Below are 25,623 nucleotides of genomic sequence, written 5' to 3'. Positions count from 1 at the left end.
TGGCACTTGTTGTCCACCCGTCTCTTTTACATTCATTAAAGCCCTGGCTCTGCCAGGCAGCACAGGGAGCCACGGTCTGCACCCAGGGGAGATGTGTGTAACTTTGCCTCATAGCATGGCATGCCTTGGGCAGCCTGCAATAGGAGAACAGCCCCAGGGCTCCTTTGATCCACAGAGTCGGTATGATAAGTATGAGACTTAGGGCCTGTGAGCTCATTCCCTGCCCTCGAGGAGTTTACGGACCAGCAGGAGAGACCCAAGTCAGAAAAACCCAGGCCCAGTGCCTCAGGGCAGGGCAGAACGCACCCAGAGCAGTGCAGGACAGACTGCCTGCGAGGGGCACAGGTCCAGGCTGGGAGAGTCCTGGGGCCTGAGTTGGCCGAGGAAGACTTAGCAGAAGAGGAGGGACTTGAGCTGGACTCAGAGAATTCCAGGAATCAGGCTCAACCAACACCATGAGGCAAAGCTGGCAGCTCTGATGTAATTAGCTCTGATGTAAACTATGGACAGGAGTTCGTAGTAACGTGTCAATATTGGTTGTAACACACAGATCACACTAATGGGTCATGTTAACAGGGAAACTGGGGGGTGAGGGAGGAGGGCACATGGACATTCTCTTTCAATTTTCTTTTTTAAACTTAAAACTTTTCTGAAAAATAAAATCTAGTAATTAAAGACAAAACAAACCCCAAGGAGAGGTTGGGTCTGGGGACGGGGCTGAGCTTTAGGTTAAAGCGCCCTCCAGCGGAGTCCTGCTCTGAGTCCGCCACCCTGAGAGCAGGGAGGGGCCCTTAGCCTGACCCTGCCTCCCGCCTGGTCCCACCCCAGGAGCTGCTGAAGGACGGGAAGAGGGAGACCACCGTCAGCCTGCTGCCCATCAACCCCACAGACCTGGACATCGGGCGAGTCTTCACCTGCCGCAGCATGAACGAGGCCGCCCCCAGTGGCAGGGAGACCTCCATTGAGCTTGATGTGCACCGTGAGCTGGGGGGACCTGGGGAGGGGGCTCGGGGAGATGTGGGCACCGCGGAGAAGTCAGCTGAATCCTCCAGGGGCCCAGGACAGGCTCACTGTCTGCATCTGTGAGGGTTCCCTGGTTTGACCCCGGGGCGCTGAGGACTGGTGACGAGGCATCAGCGATAAGTCAAGCCCTTCCCGGGTCTAAACCAGAGTGTGGCTTTGGGCAATGATTTAATCTCTCTGTGCCTCAGTTTCCAATTCTGTATACCTGCAGGAAATAAAATGCAGGCCTACAACTCCTTATCCAAAATTCCAAAATAACAGAGATTTGGTGGCAAAACCTGAACCGAGGCTCTTCTTAGTCTTAATCTGAATAGTCGTACGTTTCGCTGCGGAGGGATTACTGTATGTGGCCATGGGTGTGGCCCGGACCCTGCTGGAGGTCTTGCGTGGTAAACAGCCCAGGCACACTATTATCTTTCTAAGATTGAAAAATTCCAAATTCTGAAAACACATTATCAGTGGTTTCAGATAAGGAACGTGGGCCTGTACCTGCTTCTCAGGGTGGTGAGCATTAAATGAGATAGAGTGTCAGAGCTTCTAGCATGGAGTCCGCCAGCTGGTATGTGCTCCATAAATGACCTCTGCCCTGGGTAGGGTTGGATCTGGGCAGCAGCTGGAGAAATGCCCCGCCCCCAGCCCTTTTAATGAGCCAGGGGAGCCCACACTGACATCTAGTGGCCACCACTGGCCTTTACACCCATTGACTGATCTGTCCCTTTGGTATCATCCTTGATCATCACTCTAGACGGCCCCCCAGAGTCCATGGGGGATGCGGGTGAAGATGGAGAAGACAGGCTTATTTATTGGGGCTGGCACACTGCACACGCAGACTCCCAGATCTGCACACGGTGCCCGAGTGGATGTGCCAGGGAGAGAAAAGGAAACCTGCGGCACAGAAAAGACCCTGACTTCCTGTCCCCTGCTTTGCAGACCCTCCCACGGTGACCCTGTCCATTGAGCCACAGACGGTACAGGAGGGCGAGCGTGTTGTCTTTACGTGCCAGGCCACAGCCAACCCTGAGATCCTGGGCTACAGGTGTGAGGAGCAGGGCGTGGGGCACTCTGGGGAGGGCAGTGCCCCTGGGGGCGGTGAGAGGCTCCAAGCCCTAACCCCCCCCACCCCCCCGACCCCCCACCCCCGTGTTGCCTCTTCCCCCAGATGGGCCAAGGGCGGCTTCTCCATTGAGGATGCCCATGAGAGTCACTATGAGACAAATGTTGACTATTCCTTCTTCACGGAGCCTGTGTCCTGTGAGGTTTACAACAAAGTGGGCAGCACCAATGTCAGCACGTTGGTGAATGTCCACTGTGAGTAGCTGCACGTGCAGGGGCGGGGGCAGAGGGCCGGGGTGGGACCTGGGGCGGAGGGAGGGGCCTGTAAAGGGCCTGGGTGGAGGGGGGCGGGCTCCATGAGGCTGAGGAGACGGGGAAGAAACGCGGGGAGGTAGCAGGGCCGAGAAAGAGGAGGAGGCTGATTGGAGCTGACCCCATGGCACCGAGACCCTGACGACCCTCTGCCCTCTACCTCAGTCGCCCCCCGGATTGTGGTTGACCCTAAACCTACGACTACAGACATTGGCTCTGATGTGACGCTCACCTGTGTCTGGGTTGGGAATCCCCCCCTCACCCTCACCTGGACCAAAAAGGACTCCAACATGGTAAGCCCCTTGCTGCCTCTCCCGGGTGCTGGGAGGCAAGAGCTATCTAGGGAGGGGCAGCATCCGTTTTCAAGTTGAACTTGGGCTATTTCTAAGGTCTTGGGACTTGGAGGACAAGGACAGTGCTTGGGCTCAACCCCACCCCTCCTCCAAGAACAACTGTCCGGTTCAGGTTCAGGGGCCCTGGGAGGGGCCTGCTGGCGTGTGTGGGAGGAAGGGGAGGGCCTGAGGGGAGGCGCTGGGCTGGCAAGGGATGTGGTGAAGGCTGCATCCAAGGTGGGGGGCTGGAGAGGTCACCAGAGAGGGAAAGGCTGAGTTCACAGCCCTCCAGAGACCGGCACTGAGCAGTTGGGGCAGAAGAGGGACTTCAGGGTGAAGTTGTCACTAGAGCAGATCATCGGAGAGACGCATCCTGTGACCTCGTCGCCCTCTGGCCCACCTCCTCTGTCCGCCCGTGCAGCGCTGGTGTGTTTAAATGCCAACCTGTTTAGAGCCGGGGGAGGGACCAGGCAGACTCCTGACTCTGCTTCCCTTCGGGGAACTCACTGTGGCCCTTCCTGCTTTCTCTCCGATACATCCAATGCGGGGCCCCCCGGACCTAGGGGCCCAGGCCTCCTGGCTCCCCACCCGAGGCTGCTCTCTCTGCCCAGGTGCTGAGTAACAGCAACCAGCTGCTGCTGAAGTCGGTGACCCAGGCGGACGCCGGCACCTACACCTGCCGGGCCATCGTGCCCCGCATCGGAGTGGCCGAGCGGGAGGTGCCGCTCTACGTGAATGGTGAGTGGCCCTGTGAGGTGGCCCCGTGAGGGACTGGGTCGGGGGGCGGGGGGGGGCAGGTGCTGCTGGTTCCAGCTGACCCTGACTGCGTCTTCTGCTTGCAGGGCCCCCCATTATCTCCAGCGAGGCGGTGCAGTACGCTGTCAGGGGAGACGGCGGCAAGGTGGAGTGTTTCATCGGGAGCACACCTCCCCCAGACCGCATTGTGAGTGCTGGGACGCACGGGGCGTGGGGCAGTCAGCACCTGCTCTCTGTTCCGGCTCGGTCTCCTCTTTCAATCCTCCAACTTTAAGTCCCTCTGTCCCTTTCCTTGCTCTGTCCCCGGGAGACCCAGCCACAGACGCTCCCACCACCTCTCTGACTTGTGTGACCCTGAGCAAATTGCTTAGCGTTTGAACCTCAGTATCACCCTAACATGGGGCACATGACAAGTAACAGGGCAGCAGGACAGCAGGGGTGGAAGGCCAGGGGGCGCCCTCTCGAGGTTCACTGCTCAGTTCCCCAGGCACCACTCTTTTTTTTATTTTTTTAAATTGATTTCAGAAAGGGAGAAGGAGATAGAATCATCAATGATGAGAGAGAATCACTGATCAGTTGCCTCCTGCCTACCCCACACTAGGGATCGAGCCCGCAACAGGCATGTGCCCTGACTGGGAATCGAACCTATAACCTTCTGGTTCATAGGTCGATACTGAACCACTCTTGCTCTCCTCCCTCATCTCCTTCCTTTCCTCCTGATCTTTCCTTGCTCCCTCCTCTTCCTCTCCCCTCAGCCCTGCCCAGGCGGCTCTCCTTCCCACCCCGTCCCACAGCCACTCCCCTCCCTTCTCCTTCCTCTCCACCGGCTCCCGCACCATCCCCCTCCTCTCTCCTCTTCCCCACACCATGAGCCATTAATTTCTTCCGTGGCCATTAACCGTCAAACCCCTCATCACATTTAATAACCATTTGGCTGCCTGCAGGGCTGCCCAGGGACACTTCATTACCACGGCTGCCGAACCAGGAGTGGCCCTGCTCCCGGGGGCTTTGCTTCTGAGCGGGGACAGCTGATCCTGGACAGGAGCCAGTTCTCAGCCAGCACCACCCCTCATGCTCTCCTTGGGGGGAGGGGACACACGGGGACTGCCCTCCGGGAGCCCAGGGGTGAAGGAGCCTGGGACCCCTCTCCTGTGAGAGCTCTTTATGAGCGTCTGTGGCTGGGTGTCCCGAGGCAGCGGCAGGTTTGCGCGGGGCTGGCTCTGGGTTAGGGTACGATTGAAGGACCGGCTTATGTGGGAGAAACCTTGTTGTCCAGTCTGGTCCTCTCACTCACAGGTGAGGAAACAGCGGAGAGGGAAAGGAGGCCACACGGGGATCGCAGGGAGCACCGTGTTCTTGACTCCCCGACCCAGGGCTTTTTCTACATCAGGGGTCCCCAAATGGTGCACCCACGTCACATACATCGCATGGGATCCTTATAAAAACACCGATTCCACCCTAACCGGTTTGGCTCAGTGGAGAGAGCATAAGCCTGCGGACTCAAGGGTCCCAGGTCCGATTCCGGTCAAGGGCATGTACCTTGGTTGCAGGCACATCCCCAGTGGGGGGTGTGCAGGAGGCAGCTGATCGATGTTTCTCTCTCATTGATGTTTCTGACTCTCTATCTCTCTCCCCTCCTCTCTGTAAAAAATCAATAAAATATATTAAAAAACAAACAAACAAAAAAAAAACACACACACACACCGATTCTGCCCTTGCTGGGTGGCTCCGTCGGGTGGAGCGTTGGCCCGCACACCAAGAGTTTACGGCTTGGATCCCTGGTAGGGACACATATGGGAGGCAGCCGATCGAAGTTTCTCTCTCACACCAATGTTTCTCTTTCCCTCCCTCTCTAAAAATCAATAAAGATATTCCAGGGTGAGGATTAAAAAAAAAAAAAAAAAGAGGTTCCTATTTAGGAGATAAGTCCCAGGAATGGGCATTTTAAAGAACGTCCCTAGATATGTCTGAATGTCTCTGGCGTACGTCTCAGTCATGTGTGGGAGCCACTGCTCCTCCTGGACTGGAGGTTCAATGCCAAGGTCTGAGGCAGTGGGTGTCAGAGTGACTTAGGCTTGTTGCAGGGTGTGTTGGGCCGGGCTGAGAGGCACACTGGGCACGCGCCTCGAGGAAGGGTGAGGTGTTCTGACCTCCTGCCCCTCTCTGACCGCCCTGCCCTCCCCACAGGCGTGGGCCTGGAAGGAGAACTTCCTGGAGGTGGGGACCCTGGAACGCTACACGGTGGAGAGGACCAACTCCGGCAGCGGGGTGCTGTCCACACTCACCATCAACAACGTCATGGAGGCCGACTTCCAGACCCACTACAACTGCACTGCCTGGAACAGCTTCGGGCCGGGCACCGCCATCATTCAGCTGGAGGAGCGAGGTGACCGCGGTGCTGGCTGGTGGCCGGGGCGCAGGACAGCCTGGGGGTCCCGCTGCCTCCTCTCTCCCGGGGCGGGGCTCAGAGGGAGATCACCGGCCTGGGCCTCCCCCACTGGAACCTGGCCTATCGCTCAGCGGGGGAAAGCCACTAACTTTCTGAAACGTGCGCTGTGCATCTGTTATATGCCAGGCCCCAGGCTAGGGCTGCAGGGACCAATGTGCACGTGGTCCCTGCCCTCAGGAACGTTAGTGGAGGAACTTACGCAGTGGCAGCAAATGACTTCAGCTGGAGGAATGTCAAGTATAGCCTACCTCACTGGGTTGGTGTGAGGATTACAGGACAGAATATTTATGAAATACCTGGCATAGGACAGGTGCCCAGGGAGTTCCGGTTCCCCACCTCCTCAAGGATCCTTAGTCTGATGGGAGACACGTTCCCTCCCCTGAGGCACTTCTAGTATAACAACAACAGGCATTGCCTTTGACTTTTTTGGAAGTTTTTATGTCTGAAGAGGGGAAAAGGCATATATATATATATACACACTCACACTGAGTGGCCAGATTATTATGACCACCTGACGTTTGTAGGCAAATTAGCTATAATTTCCTGCTGAAGTTGCTAGAGGGCCAGATCATTATAAACGTCTGAATAGCACAACATACCCAAGTATCGTTGCTGATCAAGTTCATCCTATCATGTTGACGGCGTATCCCAATGGAGATGGCTTCTTCCAACAAGACAATGCACCATGCCACGGTGCTCATATTGTGCTGGAGTGGTCTCAAGAACATGAGGGAGACTTTACCTTGCTTAGGTGGCCCCCACAATCACCAGATCTCCATCCAATTGAGCATTTGTGGGACGAAGTTAAAAGAGCCATCAGGCAGCTGGTCCACAACCATCAAATCTCACAGAACTGGACAGTGCTATTCATCAGGCATGGTGTCAGATTCCTCGCATCACCTTTCAACATCTCATGGAGTCAATGCCAAGAAGAATCGCCACAGTATTGAAGGCAAAAGGTGGCCCAACGAAGTACTGATGGGGTGGTCTTAATAATCTGGCCACTCAGTGTATACACACACACACACACACACATACATAACTAGCCATTTGACATGGGAGATGGGAATAACGGGATCCATCAGTTCTCAGCTGAGGGTGCCAGCAAGGAGGTGGTGGAGGGAGAGAGTGGAGAGTAAGGCAGAGCTCAGCAGGCCAGGCTCTGTGGGGAGGGGCCTTGACCCATCCAGGACTTCCGGGAGGGGAGAGAAAGCTGGAATCGGAGTCCCAGGTGCTTCTCAGCTCTGGGGGGCAGGGAACCAAGGTGGGCTGTTGGAGTTCTGGTGGGTGGGCGCAGAGGGGGCCTTCCCGATGCTGAGGTGGTGAAGGAGGTCGGAGCACACGTGGCAGATGGGAGAGTTTGGAGACAGCTGACCTCAAACAGCCCAGCCAGCAGGGAGAGACCAAGGCTCATAGGAAGGTGGGACAGGAGAGGGACAGACGGACTGGACCACCAAGGCCAGGGTGGAGGGGATGCCCCAGAAGCTAGGATAAGGTATCACCACGCCCTCCACTCTGCTCAAGCTTAAGCTCTGGCCCAAACCCAAACCCAATGCAGGCCTTCCTCTAAAATCCCACCTTTACATAAGGCAACCCGAGCACAATCCAGGGGAGCCTGCGGCTGTGGCCAGCCTGGTCCTCAGCCAGCACTGAGCTCAGAGCCCCAGGGATGTCAGGCTCCGTCCTTACCCGCTCCTTTCCTTTCTCACCTGAAGAGGTGCTGCCTGTGGGCATCATCGCCGGAGCCACCATCGGTGCTGGCATCCTGCTCACCTTCTCCTTCGTGGCCTTGGTGTTCTTCCTCTACCGGCGTCGCAAAGGCAGTGAGTATGGCGCGTGGGCCCGGCCCTCCCCGCCCACCCCAGGGCCTCCAGAGGCAGGGCCTCACTCGGAAGGGCCCAGGGTGTGGCAGTTGCATTTCCCAGTCAAGGTGGGCCCAGAAATCACCCCTGCGAGGCTGGCAGCGAGCGTCCAGGCCGTCTCCCCTGTCCCAGGTCGCAAGGACGTGACCCTAAGGAAACTGGACATCAAGGTGGAGACAGTGAACCGTGAGCCACTCACCATGCACTCTGACCGCGAGGACGACACCGCCAGCGTCTCCACAGCCACCCGCGTCATGAAGGCCATCTACTCAGTAAGGGGCCTGCCCTGCCCTGGCCCACTCCCCGCGTCACACTCCTGGGACTGCCCCTCCCACCCCCCACCCCCAGTTCTCTAATAACCACTGTCCCTCGCTCCTCCCTCGGTCAGCTGGCCTTGGTCCACACACACGCACATGCACATGTTCACACATGCTCACATACACATGCACACATGCTCACACACCCTCCAGGCGATTTCCCGCCAGCAGAGGCTAGGCAGGCGCGCCCCCCCCCCCCCCTCGCCAGACTTCCTTTGCCCCCTCCTTTCCCTGCAGTGTCAGAATTGAAACCCCTAGAATTTTTCACTTCCAACTGCCTCATCGCTGGATCCCTGAGAGGGGCACGAGCGAGCCCCGGTCCCGTTGAGTATTAGTGACAGAACTGTGCTAGAGCCCAGGTCTCTGGCTTCTTCCCACCACATCTCAAGTCTTCGCTGGGCGAGGATACCAGCCTCAAGCCCACCCAGGACCCCGGCCTTTCCCATTAAGGATGGCCTCTGCGGGTGGGGATGGGGTGCGTGGGGGGTAAGAGCCGGACTCCTCATGCCCACTCCTGCTGCTCTGCAGTCCTTCAAGGATGACGTGGACTTGAAGCAGGACCTGCGCTGTGATACCATCGACACCCGGGAGGAGTATGAAATGAAGGTGGGAAGGGAGAAGGGGCCGGGCCCTAGGGCTGGAGGTGCAGGGGGTGCGGGGGGCGGAGGGTCCTGGGGGCTGAGGATGGGGAGGAGGGCAGGTCGGAGAGGGGAGGCAGGAGGTATTTGCTGGGAACACAGGGGCGATCCCAGGCAGCCCCCAGGGCCACGGCGAGGTAGGACACCCCGCCGCCAGGGGAGCGCCCTCCATCCGCCTCTCCCACTGCCCAGGACCCCACCAATGGCTACTACAACGTGCGCGCCCACGAGGACCGGCCGTCCTCCCGGGCGGTGCTCTACGCGGACTACCGGGCCCCCGGCCCCGCCCGCTTCGACGGCCGCCCGTCCTCCCGCCTCTCGCACTCGAGCGGCTACGCGCAGCTCAGCACCTACAGCCGCGCGCCCGCCGCCGACTACCCCGAGCCCGCGGCCCCCGGCCCCGCCGCGCCCGCCGGCGCCGACACGGCCAGCCAGCTGTCCTACGAGAACTACAGCTCGCACCCCTTCCCCGGGGCGACGGGGTACCCCACCTACCGCCTGGGCTTCCCCCAGGGCCCCCCCTCCGGCCTGGAGCGGACCCCCTTCGAGGCCTACGACCCCATCGGCAAGTACGCCACGGCCACGCGCTTCTCCTACACGTCGCAGCACTCGGACTACGGCCAGCGCTTCCAGCAGCGCATGCAGACGCACGTGTAGCCCGCGGGGACCGCGGGGACCGCGGGGACCGCGGGGACGGGGCGGGCGGGCGGGCGTCTCTGCGGGGCAGAGCGGACGCGGTTCCCTGATATTCAGGGGCGTTGCTCGTCGCTCCTGTCCCCGACCAGCCGTCCTCCTTCCGCCGTGACAGGTGGGGGACTGGTCTCCCCCGAAACACCCACCCGAGGTGCTCTGTGCTGCCCAGCCTCCTGGGCCCGCCCTTCCCTCGAGCCTGACCCGCCCCGGCGGCTTGGGGCTGGGGAGAGTGAAGGTTGTGGAGAGCGGAGGGGGCACTTTCTGGCATTCCTATCCCTTCCCATCCCGCCCCTCTGGTCTCCCGGGCGTGCATGGGGGTTGGTGTGGGAGCGAGTGGGCTCTGGCCTGGGGGACATGCAGTGGAGGGTGAGTGGTGCTGGCCCATAGAAGTGGAAACAGGATGGCCTGGCAGGTCCTCTGTCGTCTGCATTTATACCCCGTGCACCCCCCTCCTCAGGACTGCAGAAGGGCCCTGGGGTTTATTTTACCTCCGTCTAGAGAACAGCCCTGGCACTGAGTTCAAATCCAGCCCTCCTCCAGTGAGATGAAAATGCCCGCCATCCTGGCTACCGTCTGTCAGTCTACAGGGGGATCCAGGTGTCCCCATAGCTGCCCCCTTCCCTTCCCTGTGCTGGGCTGGCCAGACATGTCAGGGTCACCGTGGAAGAAGGAAAGGCCAGGGACCATGTCCTGACTCACCAGCAAGACAACTGTGAGTGACCTAGCAGTTTCCAGACCCCACGCCAGGGGAGCCCACCCACGCCCCTTCTCTCCCCAGTCTGCCCCACTTGCTGGTTTGAATTCCTGCCTGGAGAGATGTGGGTGAGAGGGTAGGAGTACTATAGGCTATTTTTTCCAAGAAAAACAAAACAAAACCCCAACAACAATAAACATCTCATTTGGGAAAAAAAAGTAATAAAGCTGTAGGGAGTCCCCTGCCCAAATGGAAGTCCCCGTGGGAAGGAGAGGGCACCTGCTCTCCACCAGATTCCTGGCACCGACCATTCCTCTGTCTCCGAGCACTTTGACGCTGTCTTTAAATATCCCGTGGTGAGACCTGGCTTGCGGGTGGGCTCCGACAGGCTTAGGGAGGGAACTGGCTCTCAGACACCCTGTACCAGCCCAAGCCCACGGCTGCCTAGAGGCCACCTTCTGGGGGGTGGGGGGAGATGTGCTCTTCACACAGGTTTTGCTTAAGCGTCTTTTTTCCCCTCTTGGATCAATCCTATTCCTCCGCTTGCAGTGCCTTGAGCTCGGGTTGGCCGGCCCTGTGTGGGAGACTTGCAGGGAGGGGGTATTCTGAGCCCCAGACACTGTCAAGTGTTGCAGATTTGAAGGGACAGAGGGCTCAGGGCGCCTGGTAAAAGGCAGGGCCGACTGGGTTAGGTGGTCCAGAGGGCACTGCAGGCGGCCGTGGCCCATGCTGACACCCACACATGCACGCACACAGTCCCCATGGCTCTCAGCCGCTGCCTGCTAACCAAAGAGAACCAGCACTCCAAAGAAAACCCGTGTGGACCTCCCCCTCCCCAGAGCAGGGCCTGGAGTGCACCCCAACTCGTTCAGCCCTAACGACACAGGTGGGGCCTCCTGTGTGATGCCCAGAATGCACGTTGGCCTTTCTTGTGGTCGCCATTCATTATCAAGTTCGCTTTCATGAGTTACGCGCTCATCGGCCACAGGCCATCGGCACCCTTTGGATGGGTCTGTGGAGTGACATTCCTGGCCTCGCAGCTACCTCTGTCCTCCAGGAGGGGCCCGAGCCCTAGCGACCTGCCCTTTTGGAAACATCCAGGCTCCTACCCATACCCACCCCTGGAAGCTGACACCTCCCTGTGCAGTCCTTGTGATGCGGGTTCCTCCACAAATTCATGCAACTTGATTATTTACAGAATCCAAAAGCCAGGGGTGATCTGTTAAACAGGAATATTCCAACAGTTGTTTTTGGGGTTTGGTCACATTCTCCTGTTTCCCCCTTTTCGGTTGCAGTGTTGGGCCCCTTCTGTTGAAATGATGGAGAGGAGGGGCCAACGTCACTGGGTCACTCAGCTGGCGATGAGGGAGCGTTCATCTTCTGAGGCCTGAGACAGCTGCCTCACTGTTCGCTGTCCCTTAACCTTCACTGGGGCCTCCTGGGTACCAAGAAAGGGAGGCATTTTCCTGCCCAGTGACCACTTACAAGGGGAAGCCTGCAGGCTGAGGTGTGGGTACGGGGGGCAAGGCCTGAGGACAGCTGAGCCCTCTGTGGTGGGGCCTGTGGGAGGAGCATGTGGGTCTAGCACTTCTGACAAATTCTGGATCTGGAAGCGGTTCTTGTGCTGCTGGGTGAGCCACTGTTTCTTCGAGGAGGGCCTCACCTGCATCCTAAATCCTGGACCCCTCAGCCCACCCACAGAGTTTGCATTAAGCAAAAACCTTAAGTCAGAAAGGAAGTGGCCAGGGGTTAGAGCAGTGCTGTTGTTTTGCTTGGGATGGAATGGTTGGTTTGACCACCGTCCCCAGGCCTCCAGGCGCTGTCTTCTCACCCAGCATCACTGAGGCAGCCTGCCTGCTTCCAGGGTGGAGCACACTGCCCTGGGGCCTCTGCCCCGGGCCCTCTCCTTAACCAGTTGGCACTCTGTCAGGGACCGAAAGTCCTGGGCTCCTTAAAATGGAATCAGGTGGTCTGTCACTATGGGGTTTGCAGAAAATGCTGTTAAAACCAAGACCCCAGCTGGACTGAACTGGCTTAGTCACTGCCTCTCTGCTGTGTGGACACTGCCCCACTGCTATACTGCCAAGCCCGCCCAGCCTCAGAGTCCCGTCTCCTCTGCCACCTCAGTGCCCTGTGTGCCGGACAGGGGACTGCCCTGCCTCTGCAGCCACCGCATGCTGGGGACTCACCCGGAAGGCATCGGTGAAGCCCCTGGCCACGGTGGGACCACAAGGAAGAGATAATGAAGTGCACAGACCCAGGGAAGCCGTTGGGAAGGCATTTATTTTTGTGAAGAGGCTATAAAATTAGCATTTAAATATCCCATTCCCTTCTCTCTGCCTCTCCCTCCCCAGCTCCCCCTCCCTCTTTCTCTCGCCTCCTGGAGGCCAGCCTCCTGAAAGGCCTCACCTTGATCAGCTTGTCCTGACCTTTCACCTCTGGCCTTGAGGAGAGGGCAGAAAGACGTGGCTTGGGAGACGGAGGGGAGGCAGAATCCCATTGTCCTGCATCACTGTGAGGGCCAGGGCCTGCTCCCGGAGACATATTTGCTGTGCGTATTGGTGGTTCTGGTACAAGCCTGCTCTTAAAAACAACTCCGTTTGCATGTAACTCACTCATTCTTACCAGTCTCCTGCCCCCTGCTGGCTTTGTGATGGTCCCAGCCAGTGGTCTTGTCAAGTGTGGGGGGGCCATGGGCTCCTCTGCAAGCTTCTGGAGATCCTGAGATGCTGCCCCTGTGAATACCCCCAACTCGGGAGAGAGCAGCCCAGGTGCCAGTACAAACTCCGCTCACTCTTGTTAGCAATAGTGACTCAGAAGATTGGGCTGCTTCCAATTTCACCAGAAAGAGACCCAGGGCCCCCTGTGGTCACATTTTCTGCCCCAACTGTTCTTGGGGTTACAACCTCCATTTCTGGCTCCAAAAGAATTTTCCCCACCCGAACCCCAATACTAAATGGATCCATGATAATTAAAAGAAGAGAGAAAAAATATTTTTGTTAGGACAGACCATCGTAGATTTTTAGCAATGTGTATCTGTGTGTCCTTCACAACTTTTCCTATTCTGCCTTTTTTTCATTTTCCTTTTTTAAAAAATATTATGTACTATATTTTTAGTCTCAAACACACTATATATTATATATATTTAATTTTTATATATAAATATAAATGTTCTAAAAAGTACCATGTTTTGTGTTATTAATGCATGAACAGCTCCGGATACTTCAAAGCTTGCCTGATTTGGGGTGAAATGGTCCAAATGTTGGGAAAAGATAGGAGATTTTTGGGTTGACATTGCAGACATCGTATTTGTGTCACCTCCAGGCCATGGGCAAGCACATTTTATTCAGCGGTTTGTGACTTGCAGAACCCTGAGGCCAACTATGGCAGTTCAGGGACAAACAGCTCAAGCCTCCGTGCTTTGGGGACACAGCACTCAAAGGCTCTATGCCAAGTCGGATTACGGGATTGGAAGGGAAAACTCAACCAGGGATCGAGATTCCCAAGGATTTGGGAGTAGGGGTGGGACAGGATTGAGTTCATTTCTTAAAATGCAGTGGTTTGGTAAAAAGCAAAGTTACCAGGTCTCAACCTTTGAACTTGTAATGAAACAAAATGAAAAAAAACAAAACAAAAAAATGGTGTACACACAGAAGCCATTGTGCCAAGAAATCCCAAATTCTCCTATTTTGGTAGAGATTGTAAGGATTTCTCTTTGCTCATTTTATACGATAATTTTTTTACAAAGTTGTTTCCTTTGTTTTTGTTAATCTTCACCTGAGAGTATTTTTCCATTGATTTTTAGAGAGTGGAAGGGAGGGGGAGAGACAGAGAGAAACATCGATGTGGGTGAGACATATCTATTGGTTGCCTCCTGCACACACCCCAGCCAGTGATCCAGATTCATGCCCTTGACTGGAATCGAACCTGGGACCCTTATAGGCCGATGCTCTATCCACTGAGCCAAACCAGCGAGGGCAGATAATGTTTTGAAAGCTATAAATCACCAGAGAGATCCAAAGGGCTTGTTGTTTTTCTCATCCAGTTACCAACCAACCAAACTAGAGCTGTGCCACAGTAGCCTCTTTGTACATACAGGACATGGGACATAGAGACAGAGAGGGATGAAAGCTGAAAAGTTACTTCTGAGGTAATGCCACCCATTCCCAAGAAGGTTGGCGTCCATAGCCCCGAGCTACTGCTGAGGGAGGGACAGGGAGCTGTGGGGCTGCAATTTGGAGGCCTGTGTCCAGGACCAAGAGCCTGTAGGTAGCCCAAGGCAAGTCCAACCTGTTGGGAAAGAGGCCCAGGTACAGAGGGAATCTTACGTCTGTAGCCAGGTAAGTTGAATTGGCACAGGTAATACATGGCATGGTAGTTGGAATCCAAAAGCAAACAGAATAGGGTAATGGTGGGGCGGGGCGGGGGGGGGGGGGGGGGGGGCGGAGGACAAACAGGAGATAAGCCAGTTTATGCAAACATGGAGGCCCTGGTGAATTCTGTCAGGCCACGGAGTGTTAGCTAGGATGCTTCCTGTGCTGTGTCCTAGGGCAGTGACAGCGAACCTTTTGAGCTCGGCGTGTCAGCATTTTGAAAAACCCTAACTTAACACTGGTGCCGTGTCACATACAGAAATTTTTTGATATTTGCAACCACAGTAAAACAAAGATGTATATTTTTGATATTTATTTTATATATTTAAATGCCATTTAACAAAGAAAAAATCAACCAAAACAATGAGTTCGCATGTCACCTCTGACACACGTGTCATAGGTTCCCCATCACTGTCTTAGGGTGTGTTTATTCCTCGCTGCATCCCCAAGCCCAGGACAGGGCCAGCGGGCACCTAGGACAAGATTGTGAGCTCCGTAGGGCCCCACAGGAGGCTCCAAGGAACCAGGCCCCCTCTCTTCTCGAGGCACAAGACAGGCCACAGGAGCGCGTGCGTCTCCCCGAGCCAGGGGCCCAAGCCCCTCCTTTATGTCACCCTAGACCAGTGGTTGGCAAACTGCGGCTCGCGAGCCACATGCGGCTCTCTGGCCCCTTGAGTGTGGCTCTTCCACAAAATACCGACTTCTGCGCATGGGCCACGAAGTTCCAATCCCACTATACGTGCGCGCCCGCACGTGGTATTTTGTGGAAGAGCCACACTCAAGGGGCCAAAGAGCTGCATGTGGCTCGCAAGCCGCAGTTTGCCGACCACTGCCCTAGACTGAGCACAAGTAATGACACTAACAACCCCTTTGTCACCATTCTTTGCAGCTTTAAAAGCCACCCCCTGAGGAGTTAGTCCGCCCTAGGCACAAACCTGCTCCTGTCCACTTTTGCACCAAAGTGTGAAAGTTCAAGGTCCCCAAGAAACATGAATTCCCAAAGGATCCCCTCATCCTGCCTTCCCTTTCACCTCCCGACATTTCAACACAGTCACCGAATTGTGCCTTGTTTGGAGTAACCCTTGCCCTTCCCTGCCCCTCTGTGCTTTTGGCCAAGCTCTTCCCTCAGCCTGGAATGCCCAGGCCCTTTTGCCTTTTCATTTTCACATTTTACTTCCGTCACTCAAAGGCCATCCCCTTCCAGGAAACCTTGCCTAAGTCCCAGGACAGGTGGGCTGAATCCTGCTTACCTCACTTACACTTGTCTGATTGCATCACAGGGGTTTGTGTACGACACATTAGCATTAGCACTTTCTTCTTAAAATAAGGGCATTTAAAGGCAGAGAGCATGCGTCATTTATTTTAGTATCCTCATCATCCAACAGAGTGGCATATAGCTGCTCCGTATGTGCTAGAGGAATGCAGGGATGGAGGGAGAGAGAAAAAGAAGGGGGAGGAGGAGGAACAAACCCATACATGCAGTGCATCAAGGCAGTTTAAGCCAGGAGTCGCCTGCTTGGTGAAGCGGTATAGCCACACCGATAGGCTTGGCCAGGACTTACTAATACTGGGTTCTCCCTCTCCGAGTCCCCGGGCAAGGCCTACCTGACTAACCTGGGCCAATGTACTATAAAGAGAAGTAACGTGTTACTTCCAAACCAAAGCATGTAATCGTTAGTGCGAGACCTGCCGGCTCTTCGCCATAGCAACAGGAGCTCATTATTCCAGGCGGCGAAGCTCCATGATGGTGGGTCCCTCTCTGCCCGGGATCCCGAGGGACTGAGGGAAGCGGAGACCCGCTGCCAACCCGTGAGGAACATGTCCTTTGAGAAAGAAATGAGTCTTTGTTTTGTTAACATACTGACGTTTTGGAGTGGTTTGATGTTGCAACGTAACACATCCTGATCAATACAGAGCGTTGCCGTCTGCTCCTACCTGGCCTTAGGTAAGTTACTTTACCTCTGCATCTCACTTTTCTCCTCTGTGAAATGGACCGATAATAGCTCCTATCCCATATACTAGTACAGTGCTTAGCCAATGTCCTAGCACAGAGGTACTCAGTACACATTACCTTCTGTTAGCCTGGAGGGGGGTGGGGGGGGTGGGTATTTTCCCCCTTCCCCTTTGCCCCTTTTCTTTTCTTTATTTTTAAAAAAATATATTTTATTGATTTTTTACAGAGAGGAAGGATAGAGAGCTAGAAATATCGATGAGAGAGAAGCATCGATCAGCTGCCTCCTGCACACCCCCTACTGGGGATGTGCCTGCAACCAAGGTACATGCCCTTGACTGGAATCGAACCTGGGACCCTTCAGTCCCCAGGCTGATGCTCTATCCAGTGAGCCAAACCAGCTAGGGCTCTTTCTTTTTTAAAAATATATTTTTATTGATTTCAGAGAGGAAGGAAGAGGGAGAGAGAGCTAGAAACATCAATGATGAGAGAGAATTATTGATCGACTGCCTCCTGCACGCCCCCCACTGGGGATAGAGTCCGAAACCCGGCCATGTGCCCTTGACTGGAATTGAACCTGGGACCTTTCAGTCTGCAGGCCGACGCTCCATCCACTGAGCCAAACGGGCTAGGGCTGCCCCTTTTCTTAGAGACATTGTGAAAGATGTCAACAATTGTCCAGGGGTTATGAAAAGGGCATGAACTCTGGTTAAAATCCCAGCAGTGCCTCATGGAACAGCAGGTCAGCACACCTTTCTGAGCTTTTTCTTATTTGTGAAATCTGTAAAAGTGTTGAGCACCCACGGAGATGAGCTAGACAAGCACCCTTTGCCAATGACTAAGTGCTACTCAAATGGGAGTTGATTGCTTTGGTCTATTAACACTTTGCATCACCCCAACCCCAGCCTGTCCCCACTCTGCAGCATCCCACAGCGCACAGCTCACTGCCACCAGCACACTCTCCCCCCTACACACACCCGCTGTGTGCCGGCAGCTCCAGCGCTGACCTGATAGGAGAATGTGCCCACCCAGATGAGCACAGAGCCTATCTCATCAGCCCCCAGGGTCCGAAAACCAAAAGACCAGCTCTTTGCAGAGCAAGATTCTGGGGGAGAAGAAAGATCACTTCATGGCCACGCACTTTCCCATTTCCTTCCTCATGTAATTAGCTGCAGAGCGGTCTCCTGGGGAGAGCAGAGCATCCACTCCCAGAATCGAACCCAGGAGCGTCGTCTGCTTTCCCTCCCCACACAGTACTGCTCTCCTGATGGTCGCTATGCAAACACATTCTGCGTTCATTGGCAAACAGGGGAACAGTTCATATTTTGAGGCTCACATTAATGCCTTACCTCCCCGAAGGGCAGTGGTGGGGACTTCTTTTTAAACAGTATCATGCCTATATCCTGGTCTGGCATCCCCGTCATGCTGGAGCCTGATGGATGACCAAACCTTGTCTTCTCAGAGCCCTCACCAGAAGAGATGCTCAACAGTAGATGTTCAACAATCTCAAAAGTGGAAGGCACCTCTGGGGCCTCCTGGCCCAGCCATGGACCCAAGGCAGGAGCCCTCCTTCTGCCTCAGGGACAAATGGGCTCTGCATGGCGCCACGGGGGGACGCGGACAGCAGGGCGGCTTTTCATGGCGTTTGGACTTTGGAACCTGCATGTGTGGGCTTCTCTCCAGCTTCGTCAGGCACCGTCTCTGTGCCTTTGGGAAAATGACTTGACCTCTTTGGGACTCAGTCTCCTCACTTATGGAGATCATTTCTTCATTTATGCAAAAACTATTTATTGACTACTTACCATGTGTCTACTGCTATTCCATACCCTGGGGTTACAGCAGAAAACAGCACAAGTCCCTGCTCAAATGGCAGTTGACACTACAGTGGTGGTGTGGTGGGCAGTTAGGCAGGTCTGAGCAGAACGAGGAGGAGGGGCCAGCTACAGAAGGTCACCAAGGCAGAAAGCCCCAGGTGCCTGACAATGGGCAAAACTGGGAAAACTAGGACCTCCCCCCTGGGGTGACCTTTCCTCCCCTAGCATATCACTGGTCACGTGGTTTAGACCCTCTGACCTTTGATATTACTGGTCATGTGGCTTGGATTTTCCCCTGATCTTTCCTCCTTTGGTGTGTTGCTAGTCAAACCCCCACAGAGGGGGAAACAAACAAGAGGGCCTGAGAACAGCCCCTAAGCATTAACACCTCAGGATAATGCCTAGGCCTTAGTTGTGTTTCAGCTCCAGGCCCAGAAGAAGCTGCAAAACCAGCCAAGCGACCCCATGGCTGACCTCAGGACCAGCTGCCTTGACTGATGACCTCTGCCCTGGTGCCTCTCAATCAGCAGAGACCGAGACCCCGAAAGGACACACCTGAAAAGCTGATGGATATTCTGTTGGGATCCTCCCCTGAGACTTTTTGCATGAAGAAAGAAATGATCTCCATAAGTGAGGAGACTGAGTCCCAAAGAGGTCAAGTCATTTTCCCAATTAATACATCTATTAATTGGAATACATTTCTTCTATTGATATTCTGTTGACAGGTGTGCTCTTTTACGTTGGGTGATCAGAAAAAGCTCAAGACGGAGAAGCCACACAGCTCTCTATGGAGCACGCCTGCGCCTCTCCCCCAGGTGTTTTCCCTGTCCCTCTTTTCCCCAAGCTCTAACTGCCCTTCTTTTGCTTCTGTAACTTGTTTCCTGAGCCAGTTTCTTCTACAGTTCACTTCGTCTACCGCTGTGACTTTCTAAATAAACTTTCTCTTATAGTTTGAGTCTTGGCTCTGAATTCTTTCTTAGCCAGAACTCCAGTACCAAGGTTGCTAAACCCAGGTCTTGACTCCACCAACAGTAAACAAATAAAGTGTGCCAGATAGTAGTAAGGGTTGTGGAGAGACACAGGGCAGGTGGGGGCGATGGTGAGGGATGGTAGGAAAAGGGGGTGTGCTCTTTTACGTTGGGTGATCAGAAAAAGCCTCTAAAATAAGAGGGCAGGGAAGCTTGGGGAAAGGATTCTAGGTAGAGAGAATAGCAAGTGCAAAAACCCGGAGGCAAAAATGAGTTTACAGGGCTGAGGACCAGCAAGGAGTCTGTCTGGGGGACTAGGAAGAGGCGGCAGCAAATCCTGTTAAAGAGATGGGGATGCCCTAACCAGTTTGGCTCAGTGGATAGAGCATTGGCCTTTGGACCGAGAGGTTCCAGGTTCGATTCCAGTCAAGGGCATGTACCTTGGTTGCGGGCACTTCCCACTAGGAGGTGTGCAGGAGGCAGCTGATCGATGTTTCTCTCTCATCGATGTTTCTAACTCTCTATCCCTCTCCTTTCCTCTCTGTAAAACAGAAAAAAAAAGAGAGATTGGGATAATTTGTAGGCCCTTAAAAGAACTTTGGGGCTCCTGTTGGCAGACGCCACTGAGTAAGCATCATGGGAGTTTCCTCTCCCGCGGTCCTCATGTCTCAGTCAGTCCCCGGAAGAGCTGGAACAGCTGCGGGGAGCTCTTCAGCAGAGCTTTGAGCTTTGAAACAGCCGATGGGAGTCCGAGGAGCCATCCTGAGCCATGGGGACGCTCATAGGCTGTGGGGACGAGAGACCCAAACACCAAAGGCTCCGGAGGCTCTGGTTTGTCACGAGGCCACTATGGGGGAGGTGGATGCAGCCATGATGAAGGCCACAAGGGTGGACGGAAGAGTGAGGGACCGAGAGGGCTGTCTCAAGAGAGAATTCCCAAAGCCTTGGCGCCCACTTAGTGGGGGAAAGGTTTTGTCGGTGGATGTGGAAGATGACCCTGGAGAACATCACCGAGGGGTCGTTGTGAACAGCGTGGGGAGACGGAAGTGACTGAAACCACGACTGGCCGAGGCAGTGGAAAGAGAGGCTTTGCTCTGGTGACCTGTGATGACCGTGACTCTAGGCAAAGCTGTCGTTCAGAAGCACCGCACAGCGAACGGCCGCAGCTGTGGAGGGAGGAGAGCCTATCTAAGCGGACATGGCCATTACCTCCTCCGGCCAAAGTGGTTCTGGAAACCTCGGTGTGGCTCCTGGGGGTGGTTTTGGTGGGAATGACAGCCTTGGCCGTGGAGGAAACTTCAGAGGTGGCAGCCGGGTGGTGGTGGATATGGTGGTGGTGGCATGGGGATGGCTGTAATGGATTTGGTAGCGAGGGAAGTGGTTTTGGAAGTGGCAGAGGCTACAATGATTTTGGCAATTACAACAATTAATCTTCAAATGTTGGACCCATGAAAGGAGGAAACCTTGGAGGCAGAAGCTCTGACCCCTATGGTGGTGGAGGCCGTACTTTGCCAAACCACGCAACCAAGGTGGCTGTGGCAGTTCCAGCAGCAGAGGAAGCTGTGGCAGTGGCAGAAGGTTTGAATTACTGCCAGGAAACAACGCTTAGCAGGAGAGGAGAGCCGGAGAAGGGCCAGGGCAGCCACAGGTTGCAGCGATTTGTGAACTCAGCCAAGCACAGAGGTGGCAGGGCCTACCTGCCACAAAGAAAACATGGTTTAGACAACACTCATGTGAATGAGCGAAAACCGGAAGGACTGTATTTGTGACTAATTGTATAACAGGTTATTCTCATTTCTATCCTGAGGAAAATGTAACGCATTCCAACAAAGGGTCTTCATGTAGATCTTGTTTTGGGGTTTTTTTTTTGTTTTTTTTTTTGCACCCATGCTGTTGATTGCTAAATGTAATAGTCTGATCAGAATGCTGAATAAATGTGTCTTTTAAAAAAATTTAAAGGAAAAGAACTTGGAAGATAATTCTGGAATGGCAAAATGTAGTAAGTCAAGCCATATGAAATTGCACTTCCTGTAGGTCAGATATGGTTGAACATCAGGAATTTTATATGGTTCAGCCTAATAGATGGGAACATGCCGAATTATTAATTTGCTATTACCACTTTCTATTACTTATCAGGATTAATTGGAATACATTTCTTCTGTTGAGTATAAACCTGTCTCCTTGCAATTTTCACCCAATGGCTCTAATTCTGTCTTCAGGGCAATACTGAGTAGTGGAGGGAAGAACCTTCCCCAAGCAGCCCTTTTGATATGGAAACAGAGTTGGCATGATGCCATGTCTCTTCTGAGTGAAATATTTCTGATTCTTCATTTATTTTATGATACGGTTTTCTGACTAATCCTCATCTTGCTCACTTTACCTTCTGAGTGAGTTTCAATCAATTGGGAGGACGTGGCAGCGTTTTCCACTGTGCCCTAGTCCCAAGGAGAATTCCTCACCACTAGGCTTCTGTCAGCCGATGGTCATTACAACGGGAATCCAGACTTGGGGTGCAGTGAAGAAGGAAACTCTAACCAGCTCAATTTTTACAGCTTGGCTATGAGGTGGCCCTGGGGCCAGGGGCCTCTAAGGGTAGACAGCGCTGCTGTCTGCTCTTCTCTGGTCCATGCTGGTCTGCTTTGTACTGTGCTCTGGTCTGGTCCATTCTGTGCCAGTCTGCTGTGGCCTGTGTTGGTCTATTCCACTCTGCTCCTGTGAGACATCTTTGATGTTTCAACTCAGCCAGGGAAACACAGTCTTCAGTGAACAGGGAAAGTGGCTGCCAGAGCCAGAGGGGAGCTGGCTTAATATAGACAAAGGTCCCTACACGACACCCCGCCCCCCCCCCCCCCCCCCGCGCCTTGCCAAACCCGTCCCTGATTGGACTGCCGTCATGCAAATGAGGACTCCAAATCCTCACAGTTTGATTGGTCCAAAAAGCACTTTCCTGATTGGTCAGAATGGAGCTTCTTTGATTGGTTGGTGAAGAAGCTAACGGGGCTATAGCTCACAACTCTAATTGGATGGGGAAAACCTCAGTCTTAGTCCTTAAAATAGGATTCCAGGAACTCCCTTATAAGGGCTGGCTCAGAGGGCAGAAACTGCAGGCAGAAAGTGCAGACAGAGGCTGGGAGTCCAGTGCAGGCTCATCCATGAAGTGCAGTTTGGTGGGAGGCCCCTGTGCAGAAATGGCTGCCAGGCTCTGATTTTTTTGTTTTGTTTTGAAATTTGAGCCCAGTTAAGCCACCAGGATCCCTTTTTAGTAGGCATCTTCTTTCTCGGGGTCCACAGTTCTCTGTGCTCCTAACCTTCAATAACTCTAGACACTGTCTTCTGGCTCTTCCCCAGGAGGGAGGGGCGGCCCCTTAACCTCCCAGTGGCCCTGAGAGCCATCCCCTCCACGGCAATGGGTGGTGGCGCCAGACTTTCAGACCTAAATCCCTAGAGGTAGGATAAGAGGGGTTCCCAGGTCCAGAAGCTTGGCTATGGCCAGGCTGGCACCACAACCTACGTCTTCTGCATGTCCAAAAACTGGGAGTGCCCTGTGTGCTGGGCCTTCTTGGAATTAAAACAAAAATTATTGATTTCAGAGAGGAGGGAGAGGGAGAAAGAGAAACATCGATGATGAAAGAGAATAATTGATCAGCTGCCTCTTGTAGGCCTCCAACTGGGAATTGAGTCTGCAACCTGAGCATGTGCCCAGACCGGGAATGGAGCCTTGACCTCTTGGTTCATAGGTTGACACTCAACCACTGAGCCACACCAGCCGGGGTCTCTTCACTTATTAAAACAAATTTTTTCTTGCCTGGCTCTTTGGTCCTGGCTACATGTCACAAGAAGAAACTGGAGTCCCAGACTCTGCTTGGAAAGGGCAGCCCCCTCAACGAGGTAGAAAAAGACAGACCTCATGGCTCACGAGCCATCCCTTGGTTGGTGAAGAAGCTAACGGGGCTATAGCTCACAACTCTAATTGGATGGGGAAACACAGTTCCCCAGTGCTGGGCACAGGCTCTTATTGGATTTAAAGTCTCCATCCAGGTAAAAGGGTCTCAGGAAATATTGGAAATCTGGTGAATTGAGGAGAAAAGCCTGGGTTTGCGTTCAGGCACATGGGCTGGTTGTGCTGGTCTGCTTCAGGGGTCTGCGGTGTGTCAATAATGCTGAAGTCCCCAGAGGGCAGGAAAGCGCATTCACATTTTTATCTGTCATAAATCAGAGAATTTCTGGGACCAGAATGGTATTGTCAAAGGCAGGAGATTAGACCCCTGGGGTCCATGATACTGATGTATTTTAGGGGTGCCGAACTGGAGGAACCGAAGCAGCTTGGATTTTAGGAGAGTATGTTCCTAACGTTCTACACCAACTTTTCAACCAGGACGCGTGGCTGCTGCATCTCACGTGCCCATGGCGGATGGGTGGCCAGAGGAAGGATCTCGGCTTCTGACCCCAGGCTGTTCCACCGCAGCTTGTTTCCTTTGCGCTGCCACGGACTCATTACACCTCTGACTCCTCTGGGACTCCGTAACCACAGCAAACAAGACTTGACTCACCCTCATTTAAAGAACCAATCAACATGGCTGACGTGGCTCAGTTGGTTGGAGCGTCATCCCGTATACCAAAAGGTGGTGGGTTTGATTGCTGGTCAGGTCACATACCCAGGCTGTGGGTTAGATCCCCAGTCAGGCATGTTTGGGAGGCAACCAATTGATGTTTCTCTCTCTCTCTCTCTCTCTCTCTCTCTCTGTCTCTCTCTCTTTCACTCTCAAATCAATAAAAAAAAATTTTTTTTAAACAGTTAATTAGAAAAAAAATAAAAATAAAAAAAACAGTCAATTAGCAGTTATCTCCTCAGGGAAGTCCTCCACCCATCATCCCTTGTCATCTCATAGGGCCCCTTCTCAGCCTCTCTCCCTCTCCATGTGCCCAGGGCAGCTTACCAAGGTACCGAGAGTTTAAACAGGAATTGAGGTGCCAGCTGTAAAGGAAACCCTTCCTTCTCCCCTCAGTATGGTCACCAGCTAATACCCAATCTCCCGTCCATTCCCAGCAAAGCATCTTTAGACCCACGGCCTCTGCCTCTCGCACCTCTGCTGCCCCACCCGAGTGCACTACACTCTGTCTTCTGCTCCTGCCAAACCTCCAAACAGGTCTTGCTCCAGTTGCCAAACCCAATGGGCACCGTCTAATGATTTTCTTCTGTTACTGAATCATTTTTCGAACAAAAGTCAAATCACAACTTTCATGCAAATATAAAGTGAACATGCGTCAAAATTGGTGTTTAATCATTTAATTAATGAGAGATCCAGTACAATGTTTTAACTGGTTCAAAGAAAAATTCAGAATACCACACTGATATGGGCCAACCAGGAATTCTGAAGTGAATTTGCCAGTAAATGTAAAGCTGATCTGTCCACAAGACACTCATCAATTGCACGCTACCACAAACAACTAATTTGCATTTCTATGGACAAGAATCCTTTTCATGATCAGTTTTTCACAACTTACAGGATTGTAAAAGAGCTGATAGACCAAGGCAGAAATCACCTTGATGGGCAAGTTAGACAGAAGATCATCTTTTTTTTTTTTTTTTGCCCCCTTTGAAGTCTTTCTGACACTCCTTGACTTTTCTGCAGCATTTAACACCAATGATAGTCAACCTAAGAAATGCTTGAACCTGTAGAGAATCTTTATGAGTTTCTGTGAGCCAAACTGACGACAAGTGCTGGAAAGCAAAACCTCGAAGAATTGAGAAAATGCTCTGGAAAATGGCAGTTCTGCACTCTGCCTTATACATTACAATCAAAAGAGAAGTTGTTAGTGGGTTACATGAAATCCATTGGTGATAGACTAGAGAGGCGGGAGAAAGCAAAGCGGGGAAACCTTTGAGTTTGGATAAAAAGCAAAATGATAGACACATTCCTTCTTTACACAGGTGGGTACAGGACAGTTAACAGTCAACAATGAACATAACCGTGACAATGAGTGGATTTGTGTCTACCCTCTGGTGTGGTGCCTGTGCTGGGAGGGATCTGACAAAAGGGAAACACCTTTGTTTTAGCGAAGGCATGTTTATCAGGTATGTTATCCTAGATGCAACAAGACAACAGATAGTCTTTTTTTTTAAAATATATTTTATTGATTTTTTTTAAAAATCTTTATTGTTCAGATTATTACATTTGTTCCTCTTTTTTCCCCCCATAACTCCCCTCCTTCCAGCTCCCACCCCACCCTCCACCCTCACTCCCCACCCACTGTGTTCATCCATAGGTGCATGATTTTAGTCCAGTCACTTCCCGCATCTCCCACACCCCTTTTCCCCCCAAGAATAGTCAGTCTATTCCCTTTCTATGTCCCTGATTCTATTATAATCACCAGTTCATTCTGTACA

At 53.4% G+C, this 25,623-nt stretch overlaps 1 protein-coding gene across 2 annotated transcripts in view; it reads left to right on the top strand.

The window, feature by feature from the left end:
• KIRREL1 (kirre like nephrin family adhesion molecule 1) overlaps positions 1-13,312 on the top strand; it is a 111,422-nt gene extending 98,110 nt beyond the window's left edge. Inside the window, exons 5-15 of one of the 2 annotated variants that reach the window (XM_070396073.1) lie at positions 829-979; positions 1,954-2,059; positions 2,183-2,331; positions 2,554-2,681; positions 3,332-3,458; positions 3,563-3,663; positions 5,664-5,862; positions 7,641-7,748; positions 7,920-8,059; positions 8,633-8,710; positions 8,935-13,312. In XM_070396073.1, coding sequence (XP_070252174.1) covers positions 829-979; positions 1,954-2,059; positions 2,183-2,331; positions 2,554-2,681; positions 3,332-3,458; positions 3,563-3,663; positions 5,664-5,862; positions 7,641-7,748; positions 7,920-8,059; positions 8,633-8,710; positions 8,935-9,399 — 1,752 coding nt within the window. In that variant the 3' untranslated portion in view covers positions 9,400-13,312. Of the gene's footprint in view, positions 1-828; positions 980-1,953; positions 2,060-2,182; positions 2,332-2,553; positions 2,682-3,283; positions 3,459-3,562; positions 3,664-5,663; positions 5,863-7,640; positions 7,749-7,919; positions 8,060-8,632; positions 8,711-8,934 lie in introns of both variants that reach the window. The other variant, XM_070396072.1, reaches the window with a different exon arrangement.
• Positions 13,313-25,623: the final 12,311 nt, after the last annotated feature.

Source organism: Myotis yumanensis, unplaced genomic scaffold, assembly GCF_028538775.1.
Source record: "Myotis yumanensis isolate MYYU_CA2020_CCGP unplaced genomic scaffold, mMyoYum1.0.hap1 SCAF_17, whole genome shotgun sequence".
NCBI lineage: Eukaryota > Metazoa > Chordata > Mammalia > Chiroptera > Vespertilionidae > Myotis > Myotis yumanensis.
This window is presented reverse-complemented; position numbering and strand designations above follow the sequence as displayed.